Source organism: Oryctolagus cuniculus, chromosome 15 (assembly GCF_051225735.1).
Source record: "Oryctolagus cuniculus isolate XC-2025 breed Fujian yellow rabbit chromosome 15, ASM5122573v1, whole genome shotgun sequence".
In the NCBI taxonomy this organism is placed as follows: domain Eukaryota; kingdom Metazoa; phylum Chordata; class Mammalia; order Lagomorpha; family Leporidae; genus Oryctolagus; species Oryctolagus cuniculus.
Window position 1 is genome coordinate 34,848,014 of NC_142881.1, and position 14,889 is coordinate 34,862,902.

Below are 14,889 nucleotides of genomic sequence, written 5' to 3' on the forward strand. Positions count from 1 at the left end.
TTCAGTGAATTTCAGTTGATTTTCAATAAGAAAAGCTTCCTTGTCCTTTTCCCTGCAATAGAGCACTGAATTGTCAGAATAAGGAAAGTTAGCTTCAAGACTCTACCTACTCCTCAATGGGGTCTTTTTGTTAGAAAAGTAAATGCCATGCTGTGCCTGCTACACATCACTCCCATGAGATCCAGCACAGCCCCCAAACATCACTGCTCTTCCTCCTGCCATGCTGTCTCCACTTTTCTCAGATCTCCTCCTGCATTTTACCCTGGGATGTTTCATCAGGAGCAGGAGGGAGTATCTCAGCGTTGTGCTTGTTGTCTCAGTCCCAGCTCCAAACAAATCAAGCACAGTGGTTACCAAGCTTTCAAGAGTGAACTCCAAATGGTTTTCCTAGGAGTGATTTGATGCAATTTGACAAATTACTTGCCATCATATATTATTACACTAAATCCAAAATTACACAATTATTTTAAAAGATAGCTAACAGGGAAAACTGAAAGTGCAATATTAGGAAAAACTCTTTAGAAGTGTGTGGACACTATTGATAAGATATCCCCAAACTTCATACTATACCATTAATCTCATCTTCCTAAACATTCCATTATGAGTCTCTTGAGCGAGGGGTCATGAATATTTCTTTCACAGAAGAATATCAGCAGAAGCCTAGTGATACCACAGCCTCTATTTCCTTCTTCTTACTTGAAACATTGTTGCAAAATGGCATCACTTGGAAGGGGAGGTTTTAATTATGAAAATGAGGGTTTATGTCCTAAATATGGCAAGGAAAATGGAGGTCACCCAACTCAGATGCTTAGTGATCTATTATTGCCAGACTGGCTGAACTTGAGTCACTTTGTATTCGATGTAAATGAACCATTTGCTTAAGCAAGTATTAACTACATTTTCTTATGTATAAACAAAAGACATTAATATAAATGAAAGCATAAATCTATTAATATGTTAGAAGCATACCATGAAATATATTACATGCCCAATAAAGAGTTCACAATTTTGTTTTCTGCCAAAACTTGATATGGAATCAATTGTACCTGCAGATTCTTTAAGAAGCTACAATTGTACAAAGCTGGTATGGCAGCAACACCTAGAATGATAATGGGTTCCTCAAGAAAAGATGAGGTCAGCACCACTGTGTCCAGAAGGGAGGCAACCGGCAAGATGGACTGGGGACATGGGCAGGAATGAATATGGAGGTACAAGATGAAGAGAAACTGCTGTCATAAAGATAGATCTGAGACCTTCACTGTGTCCACAGACAAAGGAGAGAACAAGAGTGGTGCTGATGCAGAGATAAGGGACTACTTACCTGGAGTCCTTATGCAATGTGAGTTAGGAGAGAGTAAGCCATTGAAAAGGTTATGTTGGGCCTGGCCCTGTGGCATAGTGGGCTAAGAGTCTGCCTGCGATGCTGGCATCCCATATGAGCACTGGCTTGAGTCCTGGCTACTCCACTTTTGATCAAGCTCTCTGATGTGGCTATGGGAATTCACTAGAAGATGGCCCAAGACTTTGGACCCCTCATCCGCATGGAAAAGCTGTAAGAATCTCCTCTTTTCTGGCTTCAGATCAGCTCAACTCCAACCATTGTAGCCATTTGGGGAGTGAGCCAGCAGATGGAAGATGTCTCTCTCTCTTCCTCTGCCTCTCTGTAACCCTGCCTTTCAAGTAAGTAAAATACATAAATCTAAAAAAAGAAGAAAAAGGAAAAGACAAGTGAGTTTGGTAAGGACTGAAAAAATTATGTGACAGAGAACTGACAATAAGAGGAAATTTTTAAATATTGATGACAACAGATAATTTATATTTATAGTTTTCTAACCAGTCCCTAAATAAGCATTTTTATCACTAAATCCCAGTCCTTAAATCAAATGTTTTCATAACATCAAAATGACCTGTGTAATGTCAGTGTTATATAATCATCACACAGAAAATTAACTAAATCCTCTTAATACATACATTTGACACTAAAAGACACTCATATCGCTTGGTAATCATGTTTTCAGAGAGTTTTCTAAATTCATCAAGTTATACTTTCTCTTGAATCAGTAAGACAAGCAGTGTCCTCACAAACCAACACTAACATTTCCATTTTTGAAGTGGATTTGAGATTCACTGGGTACTAGCACATAACCTGTCATAATTAAGCTAGACTCTAAGAAACAATAGCAAAGGGGTAGACTTTCCATATCATAGAGCAGTGATACTACTATGATGGCCATTCTGGAGCAATGTCACAATCATGCTAGATCAGGAAGTTCAGGAATCAGTCCCTGCAGGAAAAGAAAATCACTGAGCTTGAAGGATCTGTCTGGAGAAAGTATTTCAGGACTGGATGCTTGTCAGACTCTTGCAGCTTCCGGCTAGTGCTTGATGAAGAACTTGTCTGCTGTATTTCAGGGAACTTTGGTGTCTCTCATACAAATAGAGGCCAACATACGTTGTACCTCAGCTCTGTGGCAGGCAATTTTGGAGCCAATGTCCTTCGCTGCTGTGTGGCTTTCTGATCACAGACTGGGCAAGGGTAATATTTCCTTTAAAAATAAGGAGTTGAGGCCGGCGCGGCGGCTCACTAGGCTAATCCTCTGCCTAGCGGTGCTGGCACACCGGGTTCTAGTCCCGGTCGGGGCGTCGGATTCTGTCCCAGTTGCCCCTCTTCCAGGCCAGCTCTCTGCTGTGGCCAGGGAGTGCAGTGGAGGATGGCCCAGGTGCTTGGGCCCTGGACCCCATGGGAGTCCAGGAAAAGCACCTGGCTCCTGGCTCCTGCCATTGGATCAGCGCAGCGCGCCGGCCGTGGCAGCCATTGGAGGGTGAACCAACGGCAAAGGAAGACCTTTCTCTCTGTCTCTCTCTCTCACTGTCCACTCTGCCTGTCAAAAAATTAAAAAAAAAAAAATAAGGAGTTGTGCCTTATGGTTGCTGATGGGCTGGCACTGTTTCAATCCCACGTGCTCCAACAACTTCTCCAGGGCATTAAGTGAGGAATTTAAAGAAGCAGAATGACTTTAGCATTTTTCTTTCTTTTTTTTATGTATTTTATTCTTTCCCCTCTCCCACTCCTTCTCCCCTTCCCCTTCACATCAGAATTAATTTTCAATTATCTTTATATACAGAAGATCAATTTAGCCTATGTTAAGTAAAGATTACCACATTTTGCTCCCACACAGAAACATAAAGTGTAAAATACTATTTGAGTACTAGTTATAGCATTAATTAAACACCTAAGAGTAATTGTGTATTAATTACAGAGCTCAACCAATAGTTTTAAGTAGAATATAAAATGCATCTTTTGCATTGTTGTGGCTTCCCCCCCCACCTCCCTCCCTCCCGTGGCCCTCCCCTCACCCACTTCCTCTCCCCTCCCCACCCTTCATCACGTTTCATTTTCGGTTACCTTCATATACCGAAGATCAATTTAGTATATACTAAGCAGGGATTTCAACAGGTTGCACTCACACAACCGAACCAGGTATAGGGTATTGTTCGACTAGTAGTGTTGTATTTGAGTTTCATAGATAAACATATTAAGGACAGAGATCCTGCGAGGGGAGCATGAACCCAGTGACTCCCGTTGTTGATTTAACAATTGGCACTCTTATTTATGACGTCAGCAATCACCCGAGACTCTTGCTATGAGCTGTCTAGGCTATGGAAGCCCCTTGAGTTCACCAACTCTGAATTTGTTTAGTCAAGGCCATATCACAGTGGAGGTTCCTTCCTCCCTTCAGAGAAAGGCGCCTCTCTCCTTGATGGCCTGATCCTTCTGCTGGAGTGTTGTTCACCAGGATCCTTCATTTAGATTGTTTTTTGCCACCATGTCATGGCTTTCCATGCCTGAGAGACTCTCATGGACCTTTTAGTCAGATCCGAATGTCCCAAGGTTTGATTCTGAGGCAGGAGTGCTGTTTTGGGCATTTGCCATTCTATGAGTCTGCTGTGTGACCTGCTTCCCCCGCAGGATCATTCTCAACCCTTTTGATTCTATCTTTCATTATTTGCTTACACTGGTCTTATTTGTGTAATCTCTTCGACACTTACCCTGTCTTTTGGATCAGTTGTGTATTTATATTTGTCTCTTTACCAAGTGTGCTGGCATTGGTACCTGCCTCCTTGGTAAGATTGAGTTGAAATCCCCTGGCACATTTCCAGATCCACCATTGGAGGTAGGTCTGAGTGAGTATGTGCCGACCTATATATCTCCTCCCTCTCTTATTCCCACTCCCATGTTCCACAAAGATCAATTTCCTATTAATTTTTAAACGCTTAAGAATGGTTGTGCATTGATTGCAGAGTTCAACCTGTGGTCTTGTGTAGAGCAAACCGAGCAACAACAACAAAAATATTAAAGGAACAAAATAGTAAGTTTTTCCTCAACAGTCTAGACAAGGGCTGCTCATGTCATTGTCTCTCATAGTGTCCATTTCACTTCAATGGGTATCATTTTAGGTGCTCGTTTAGTTGCCATCGATCAGGGAGAACATGTAATATTTATCCCTTTTGGACTGGCTTATTTCACTCAGCATGATGTTTTCCAGCTTCCTCCATTTTGTTGTGAATGCCCGGATTTCGTTGTTTTTTACTGCTGTATAGTGTTCCATAGAGTACATATCCCATAGTTTCTTTATCCAGTCATCCGTTGATGTACATTTAGGTTGATTCCATGTCTTAGCTATTGTGAATTGAGCTGCAACAAATATTGACGTGCAAATGGCTTTTTTCACCCCTTTAATTCCATTTGGGTATATTCCAAGGAGTGGGATGGCTGGGTCCTGTGGTAGTGCTATGTTCAGGTTTCTGAGGACTCTCCAGACTGTCTTCCATAGTGGCTTTACCAGCTTGCATTCCCACCAACAGTGGATTAGTATCCCCTTTTCTCCACATCCTCGCCAGCATCTGTTGTTGGTTGATTTCTGTATGTAAGCCAATCTAACCAGAGTGAGGTGGTATCTCATTGTGGTTTTGATCTGCATTTCCCTGATGGCTAGGGATCCTGAGCATTTTTTCATGTGCCTGTTGGCCATTTGGATTTCCTCTTTTGAAAAATGCCTGTTAAGGTCCTTGGCCCATTTTTTTATTGGGTTGTTTGTTTTGATTCTGTGGTGTTTTTTGATCATTGTGTAGATTCTAGTTGTTAATCCTTTATCTGTTGTGTAGTTTGCGAATAACGTCTCCCATTCTGTTGGTTGCCTCTTCGCTTTCCTGACTGTTTCCTTTGCTGTTAAGAAACTCTTCAATTTTAGGTAATCCCATTTGTTTATTTTATTTTTGATTACCCGTGCCTGTGGGGTCTTCTCCAGGAATTCTTCGCCTATTCCGATATCTTGGAGGGTTTCCCCTATGCTCTCAATTAGTTTCATGGTGTTGTGGCGCAACTCTAGTTCTTTGATCCATGTTGACTGGATTTTTGTATAAGGTGTAAGGTAGGGGTCTTGCTTCATACTGCGGCATGTGGACATCCAGTTTTCCCAGCACCATTTGTTGAAGAGGCTGTCCTTGTTCCAGGGGTTGGTTTTAGGTCCTTTGTCAAATATGAGTTGGTTATAGATGTTTGGATTGATCTCCGGTGTTTCTATTCTGTTCCATTGGTCTATCCATCTGTTTTTGTACCAGTACCAGGCTGTTTTGATTATAACTGCCCTGTAGTATGCTTTGAAGTCTGGAATTGTGATGCCTCCGGCCTTCTTTTTATTGTAAAGGATTGCTTTAGCTATTCTGGGTCTCCTGTGTCTCCATATGAATTTCAGCATTGTTTTTTCTAGGTCTTTGAAGAATGACTTCGGTATTTTGATTGGTATTGCATTGAACTTGTAAATTGCTTTTGGGAGAATGGACATTTTGATGATATTGATTCTTCCAATCCATGAACATGGTAGGTTTTTCCATTTTTTTGTGTCGTCTTCTATTTCTTTCTTTAGTGTTTTGTAATTTTCATCATAGAGGTCTTTGACCTCCTTGGTTAAATTTATTCCAAGGTACTTTATTGTTTTTGTGGCTATTGTGAATGGGATTGATCTTAGTAGTTCTTCCTCGGCCCTGGCATTGTCTGTGTATACAAAAGCTGTTGATTTCTGAGCGTTGACTTTGTATCCTGCTACTTTACCAAACTCTTCTATGAGTTTCAGTAGCCTCTTATAGGAGTTTATTGGGTCCTCTATATATAGTATCATGTCATCTGCAAACAGGGATAGTTTGACTTTCTCCTTTCCCATTTGTATCCCTTTAATTTCTTTTTCTTGCCTGATGGCTCTGGCTAAGACTTTCAGGACTATATTGAATAGCAATGGTGAGAGTGGGCATCCCTGTCTGGTGCCAGTTCTCAATGGAAATGCCTCCAACTTTTCCCCATTCAATATGATGCTGGCCTTTGGTTTATCATAGATTGCCTTAATTGTGTTGAGGAATGTTCCTTCTAACCCCAATTTGCTTAGGGTTTTCATCATGGAGGGGTGTTGTATTTTGTCAAATGCTTTCTCTGCATCTATTGAGATAACCATATGATTTTTGTTTCTCAATTTGTTAATGTGCTGGATTACGTTGATTGACTTTCGAATATTGAACCATCCCTGCATACCAGGGATAAATCCCACTTGGTCCGGGTGAATGATCTTTCTGATGTGTAGTTGGATTCGGTTTGCCAGAATTTTATTGAGTATTTTTGCATCTATGTTCATCAGGGAGATAGGTCTGTAGTTTTCTTTCTCTGCTGTGTCTTTTCCGAGCTTAGGAATTAAGGTGATATTGGCTTCGTAGAAGGAATTTGGGAGGATTCCCTCTCTTTCAATTGTTTGAAATAATTTGAGAAGAACTGGGGTTAGTTGTTCTCTAAATGCCTGGTAAAATTCGGCAGTGAAGCCATCCGGTCCTGGGCTCTTCTTTTTCGGTAGTGCGTTTATTACTGATTCAATTTCTTCCATGGTTATGGGTCTGTTTAGATTTTCTATATCTTCACGGCTCAGTTTAGGAAGGTTGCATTTGTCCAGGAATCTATCCATTTCTTCCAGGTTCCCCAATTTGTTAGCATACATCTCTTTGTAGTAGTTTCTGATGATTCTTTTTATTTCTATTGTGTCAGTTGTTACATTTCCATTACTATCTTTGATTTTACAGATTTGGGTCTTCTCTCTCCTTTTTTTGGTTAGTTGGGCCAATGGTGTGTCGATTTTGTTTATTTTTTCAAAGAACCAGCTCCTGGTTTTGTTGATCTTTTGTGTTGTTTTTTTGGTTTCAATTCTGTTTATTTCTTCTCTGATCTTTAGTATTTCTTTCCTCCTTTTGGATTTGGGCTTGATTTGCTGCTGTTTTTCTAGTTCCTTGAGGTGCATGGAGAGTTCATTTGTTTGGTTCCTTTCCAGCTTCTTGATGTAGGCACTAATTGCTATAAACTTTCCTCTTAGCACTGCTTTTGCTGTGTCCCACAGGTTTTGATAGGTTGTGTTATCATTTTCATTTGTTTCTAGAAATCTTTTGATTTCTCTTTTAATTTCTTCGATGACCCACTGTTCATTTAGGATCATGTTGTCCATTCTCCATATATTTGCATATGGTGTAGAGATTCTTGGGTTGTTGATTTCAAGTTTCACTGCACTATGGTCTGAGAAGCTGCATGGTATGGTTTCAATTTTTTTGAACTTGTTGAAGCTCCCTTTATGGCCTAGTATATGGTCAATCCTAGAGAATGTTCCATGTACTGGGGAGAAATACGTGAACTCTGTGTCTGTGGGGTGGAGGGTTCTGAAGATATCTATTAGGTCTATTTGGTCTATGGCATCAATTAGCTCAGTTGTTTCCTTGTTGAATTTCTGTCTGGTTGATCTGTCCATTGGTGAGAGTGGGGTGTTGAAGTCCCCTGCTACTATTGTATTTGAGTCTGTATCTCCCTTTAAATCCTTTAGTAATTCTTTCAGGTAGCCAGGCGCCCTGTAATTAGGTGCGTATACATTTATAATAGTAATGTCTTCCTGTTGGATAGATCCTTTAATCATTATATAGTGCCCTTCTCTGTCTCTTTTAATAGTTTTTATGTTAAAGTCTATTTTGTCTGATATTAGGATGGCCACACCAGCTCTTTTTTGATTTCCATTAGCTTGGAGTATCTTTTTCCATCCTTTCATTTTCAGTCTGCGTGCATCTTTGCTGATGAGGTGTGTCTCCTGAAGGCAGCATATAGTTGGATCCTCTTGTTTTATCCAATCCGCTAGTCTGTGCCTCTTTGTCGTGGAATTAAGACCATTCACATTCAATGTGATTACTGTTAAGTACTGTCTTTTTCCCTTCATGTTTCCTGAAACGAGCTGTTTATGTATTTTGAACTTTGTTTGTGGGTTATTCTACATTCGCTTTTTTTTTGCAGTGAAGTTCTTGTTTTTGTATTTCTGTGTGCAGCACGTCTTTGAGCAAGTGTTGTAGGGTTGGACGCATGGATACAAATTCTTTCAGTTTCTGTTTGTCGTGGAAGATCTTTATTTCCCCTTCATTCATAAATGATAGCTTTGCAGGATATAGTATTCTAGGTTGGCATTGTTTGTCTTTTAAAACTTGAAATGTATCATGCCATTGTCTCCTTGCCTGTAGTGTTTGCGATGAGAAGTCTGGGGTGAGTCTGATTGACTTACCCCTGAATGTGATTTGTCGCTTTTCTCTGGCACATTTTAGGATTTGTTCTTTGTGTGTCACTGAACTGAGTGTTGCCACAATGTGTCGTGGTGAATTTCTCTTCTGGTCTACTCTGTTCGGAGTCCTGGCTATCTGTTGTATTTGTGTGTTGTTATCCAGCTGCCTTTGTTTAAAGTTTTCTGATATTATTTCGTTGAAGACACCGTCTAATCCATTCTCTCTTTCCACCCCCTCAGGGACTCCTATTATCCGAACATTACACCGTTTGATTGAATCTTGTAGGTCTCCGACCGTGTTTTTTAATTTTTTAATTTATTCTTCCTGCGATTGAACTGACTGTATTATTTCTGGAAGTTTGTCTTCGAATTCTGATATTCGGTCTTCTATTTCATCTGTTCGATTTCCGAGGGATTCCACAGTGTTTTTTATATGGTCAATTGAGTTTTTCAGTTCTAGTATCTCATTCTGGCTTCTCTTTAAGATCTCTAATCCTTGGGCTTGTTTTTCATTCAGCTCTTGACATTGTTTCTCATTATTTCTAAGTATTCTGATTATTAATTTTCTGAATTCTTTTTCTGGCATGTTTTCAACTTCTTCTTCTGCCTCTGTTATGGTTGGTTTAGCCTGCTCCATTGGCAAATTTATATTATCTTCTATTTTTTTTGGTTTTTGGTTTTGTTTTTTGGCATTCCATCTGGGTGATTTTTCAGGTTGATTTCCCTCTACTATAGGCTGCTGTGAGTCTCTACCAATATCCAGTGTAACCAGGCTGCTCTACACAGCCCACAGGTAAACCTAGCATTTTTCTATTCTCTCCGGACCCAAGATTTTAGCAAAATCTGTGTCACATCACTGACTGATAGCAGAGAAAACATAACAAGAATCAAGTGATCACATGACAGGAAATATAACCTTGCTAACACAATTTATAAAAATATCTAAATAAATAGATAGCTGCAGGCTTTCTCAAGGATAAATGGCAATTTGTGCAAGGCAGAAAGTCTCATTTCCAGAATTGTTACGTTATGATATATTAAATGTCCAGTTCTCAACAAAAATCTACATGGTATACAAAGAAGCATTAAATATTGTCCATTAAAAATTTTAAAAATGATTTAAAGGAAGTCATTCCTGAGGAAGCCAAAACAGACATATGATAAAATCTTTAAGTTAAATTTCTAAAATGTTCAAAGAGCTGAAGGATATTATGTAAGAATGAAATACAATTACAAAAATATGTGGTTAAAACTAGAGTATACCAATGAGAAAGAAAATACAGAACAAAAAACAAAGAATCTCAGAAATAAAAGTCATATTGAAGGATAAATATTCCTGTTTAGAGTAACTATATAGTGCTGGTGCTATGGTGTAATGGGTAAAGCCGCCGCCTGCAGTTCTTGCATCTCATATGGGTAACAGTTCAAGTCCCTGCTGCTCTACTTCCAACCCAGCTCCCTGCTAATGTGCCTGGGAGAGTAGTGGAAGGTGGCCCAAGTGCTTGGGCTCCTGCCCTCTAGTGGGAGACCTGGTAGAAGCTCCAGGCTCCCTGCTTTGGATTGGTGCAAATATCTGGATATTGCAGCCATATGGTGAGTGAACCAGTGGATGGAAGATCTCTCCCTATGTCTCTCCCTTTCTCTGTCTGTATCTCTGCCTTTCAAATAAATAAATAAATATTTTAATTAAATAAATTAAAAAGAATAACTCTACAGGTAATGCTAAAATTAATATTTTTATAATTTTAATTTAAGTGTTTTGTTTCTGTTATTTTAAAAAAAAATTATTATAGCAGAATTATAAGTCTGTGTTCCTGGAGGTAAAAATAGAAGATACAGGGTCTAATAGCAAAAACATTATGCCAAGTAGGAAAACCCAGTCACAGAAGGAGAAATGTGTGTTTCCAGTTATAGGTAACTAGAATAGCTAATTTTTCATTCAGTCCCCCAAAATATAGAAGAAATTAAAAAAATTAAAAACAGTGTTGTAGATTCATGGGATACCATCAAATGACACAACATATAAGTCATAGGAGTTCCTAAAGGTATGGGAAGAAGGAATGGATTAGAAGTTCTCTTTAGTGAAATAATTACAGAAAACATCCCCAATTTGGAAAAGAAACATCCAAGTACAGGAAGCACACAGAAATACTTAGTCAGGACCAGAAAAGATCTTTACCATGACCCGTTGTAGTCAAACTATCAACAGTACACCATAATGAAAAGACCCTAAAATTTGCATGAGAGAAATGCCGGATTACTTTCAGCAGACCTCCAGTTAGACTCATAGATGAATTCTCAACAGGCTCTCAAGAGAAAGAGAGACATAGTTCATCTCTAAGAGAAAAAAGCCATCAGCCCAGAATATTGTACCTGGCAAAGCTCTCATTTATGAATGAAGGTTAAATAAAGACCTTGACTAACAGAAATTGAAAGAATTCATCAACAGTCACCAGCCTTACAAAAGACGGTTAAGGATCGCTATACAGAGAAACACAAAAAATAACCATTGCCATGAAATAATGTGAAAGCTGATAATGTCTCAGCAATGTACAAATAAAATCCCAGTAAACACTAGGAATATTAGTGGAAAAATTGCAGGGCCAAGTTGTTACTTATCAATAGTAACCTTGAATATAAACAGCATATATTCTCCCATTGAAAAATATAGACTTGCTGAATGGATTAAAAAACAAGATCCATCTATCTGCTGCCTGCAAGAAACACATCTCAGTAACAAAACATGCAGATTGAAAGCAAAAGGGTGGAAAATATATACCATGTTAATGGAAAGCAAAAAGGGGCAGGTTTACACACACTAATATCAGAAAAATAAGCTTTAACACAAAACCTGTTAAAAGAGACAGAGAGGGGCACCATATAATGATGAAGGGATCAAGTCAACAGGATAATATAATGAATGCTTATGCACCCAGCTATAGGCCACCTAGCTATTTAAAGTGAATGTTAATTTTTCTAAAGGGAGACATAGACTCAAATACAATAGTAATAGGTGACTTCAACAACTCCCTTTCATCATTGGACAGATCATGCAACAGAAAATCAAAAAAGAAACAACAGAGCTATTGACACTATGGACCAAATGGACCTTATGCATATCTACTGAACTTTTCATCCCACAGTTGCAGAATGCACATTCTTCTCATCAGTGCAAGCTACTTTCTCTAGGATAGACCAGATGGTATGCATAAAGCAAGTATCAGCAAATTAAAAAAAAAAATTGAAATCCTGCCATGCATCATCTCTGATCTCAATGAAATGAAGCTGGAAATCAAGAACTCAAGAATCTCCAGAACATATGCAAACACATGGAGACTGAACAATGTGCTCCTTAATGGGCAGTGAGTCATAGAAGAAATCAAGAGAAAACAAAAATTTATGGAACTGAATGAACAAAATACAATATCAAAACCTATGTGATACAGTAAATTAGTGTTATTAGGGAAGTTTATAGCAATTGGTACCTACATCAAGAAATTGGAAAAGCATGGAATACATGAACTATCAATGCATCTCTAGAAAAACAACAATAAAGCAAACCCCAAATTAGTCAGAGGGAAGAACAAATTAATATTAGAGAAGAAATAAATAAATTGAATACAAAATGAAATGAAAAGTATCAGAGAATTGAATAACTGTTTTTTTTAAATAAACACAATCAATAGGCAATCTGCCCAACTAACCAAAACAGAGAAAGAGAGAGAGAGAGAGAGAGAGAGAGAGAGAGAAATGAGAGAGAGAGAGAGAGAGAGAGAGAGAGAAAGAGAGAGGAGACTCAATTCAAACAAATAAGAAATGAGAAAAGAAATAAAAAGAATTGTCAATTATTACTACAAAGAGCTGTATGGCAACATATCAGGAAACCTAGAAGAAAAGGATAAATTCATTGAGACATAAAATCTACCAAAATTGAGTCATGAAGGTATAAAAAACCTAAATGGAGCAGTGACCAAGACAGAGATTAAATTAGTAATAAAGACCCTCCCAACAAAGAAAAGCCCAGGACTGGATGGATACACTGCTAAATTCTACCAGACATTTAAAGAGAAACTAATTCCAATTCTTCTCAAGCTATTGAAAACAATTGAAAGGGAGGGAATCCTCCAAACTCCTAGTATGAAGCCAGCATCAGCCTAATTTTTAAAGCAGGAAAAGAAACAATACAGAAAGAGAATTATTGACAATATCCCTGATGAACATAGATGCAAAATCCACAACAACATATTAGCTAACTGAATCCAACAACACATCAGAAAGATCATTCATCTGGACCAAGTGGGACATATCCCTGGTGTGCAGAGATGGTTCAACATTCACAAATCAATCAATGTGATACCTCATATTAACAGCTAAGTAAAAAAAAGTATGATTTTTTCAATAGATGTAGACAAAGCATTTGATAAAATATGGCATCATGTCGTGATGAAAACATTAAGCAAATTAGTTGTAGAAGAAATATTCTTCAACAAAATCAAGGCAATTTATGACAAATGACAAATCCACAGTCAGATTCTTATTGAATGGTAAAAAAATGGAAGCATCCCCACTAAGATCTGAAATGAGACAAGGATGCCCACTCTCATCGTTGCTATTCAGTATAGTCCTGGAAGTATTAGCCTGAACCATTAGGCATGAAACAGAAATCAAGGGGTACAAGTTGGAAATGAGGAAGTCAAACTATCCCTGATTGAAGATTATATGATTCTTTAATCCATGTTGAGTGAATTTTTGTGTAAGGTGAAAGGTAGGGGTCTTGCTTCATGATTCTGCACGTGGAAATCCAATTTTCCCAGCACCATTTCTTGAATCGACTGTCCTTACTCCAGAGATTGGTTTTGGATCCTTGATCAAATATGAGTTGGCTGTAGATGTTTGGATTGATTTCTGGTGTTTCTATTCTGTGTCATTGGTCTATCCATCTGTTTCTGTACCAGTACCATGCTGTTTTGATAACAACTGCCCTGTAGTATGTCCGGAAATCTGGTATTGTGATGCCTCCAGCTTTGTTTTTGTTGTACAAGATTTTTTCACTATTCGAGGTCTCCTGTGTCTCCATATGAATTTCAGCATCATTTTTTCCAGATCTGAGAAGAAGGTCTTCGGTATCTTGATTGGTATTGAATTGAATGTATAAATTGCTTTTGGGAGAATGGACATTTTGATGATATTGATTCTTCCAATCCATGAGCATGGAAGATTTTTCCATTTCTTGGTATCCTCTTCTATTTCTTTCTTCAAGGTTTTGTAATTTTCATCGTAGAGATCCTTAACATCCTTGGTTAAGTTTATTCCAAGGTATTTGATTGTTTTTGTAGCTATTGTGAATGGGATTGATCTTAGAAGTTCTTCCTCAGCTACGGCATTGCCTGTGTATACAAAGGCTGTTGATTTTTGTACTTAAATCTATGATGCGACATAATCAAATTATTAAAGAACATTGGAGAAACCCTGCAAGATATAGGTACTGGCAAAGACTTCTTGGAAAATACCCCAGAAGCACAGGCAGTCAAAGCCAAAATTAACATTTGGGATTGTATCAAATGGAGAAGTTTCTCTACTTCAAAAGAAACAGTCAGGAGAGTGAAGAGGCAACCAACAGAATGGGAAAAAAATATTTGCAAACTATGCAACAGATAAAGGGTTGATAACCAGAATCTACAATGAGATCAAGAAACTCCACAACATCAAAACAAACAACCCACTTAAGAGATGGGCCAAGGACCTCAATAGACATCTTTCAAAAGAAGAAATCCAAATGGCCAACAGACACATGAAAAAATGTTCAAGATCACTAGCAATCAGGGAAATGCAAATCAAAACCACAATGAGGTTTCACCTCACCCCAGTTAGAATGGCTCACATTCAGAAATCTACCAACAATAGATGCTGGAGAGGATGTGGGGAAAAAGGAACACTAACCCACTGGTGGGAATGCAAACTGGTTAAGCCACTATGGAAGTCAGTCTGGAGATTCCTCAGAGAGCTGAATATAACCCTACCGTTCGACCCAGCCATCTCACTCCTTGGAATTTACCCAAAGGTAATGAAATTGGCAAACAAAAAAGCAGTCTGCACATTAATGTTTATTGCAGCTCAATTCACAATAGCTAAGACCTGGAACCAACCCAAATGCCCATCAACAGTAGACTGGTTAAAGAAATTATGGGACATGTACTTTATAGAATACTATACAGCAATGAAAAACAATGAAACCCAGTAATTTGCAACAAGATGGAGGAATTTGGAA

General features: G+C 38.6%; 1 protein-coding gene across 1 annotated transcript in view; it reads right to left on the minus strand.

The window, feature by feature from the left end:
• LOC100351945 (cytochrome P450 2C5-like) overlaps window positions 1-14,889 on the minus strand; it is a 51,778-nt gene that overhangs the window by 7,045 nt on the left and 29,844 nt on the right. Inside the window, exon 5 of the mRNA XM_089313620.1 lies at window positions 262-387. Within this exon, the coding sequence (XP_089169746.1) occupies window positions 262-387 (126 nt within the window). The remainder of the gene's footprint in view (window positions 1-261; window positions 388-14,889) is intronic.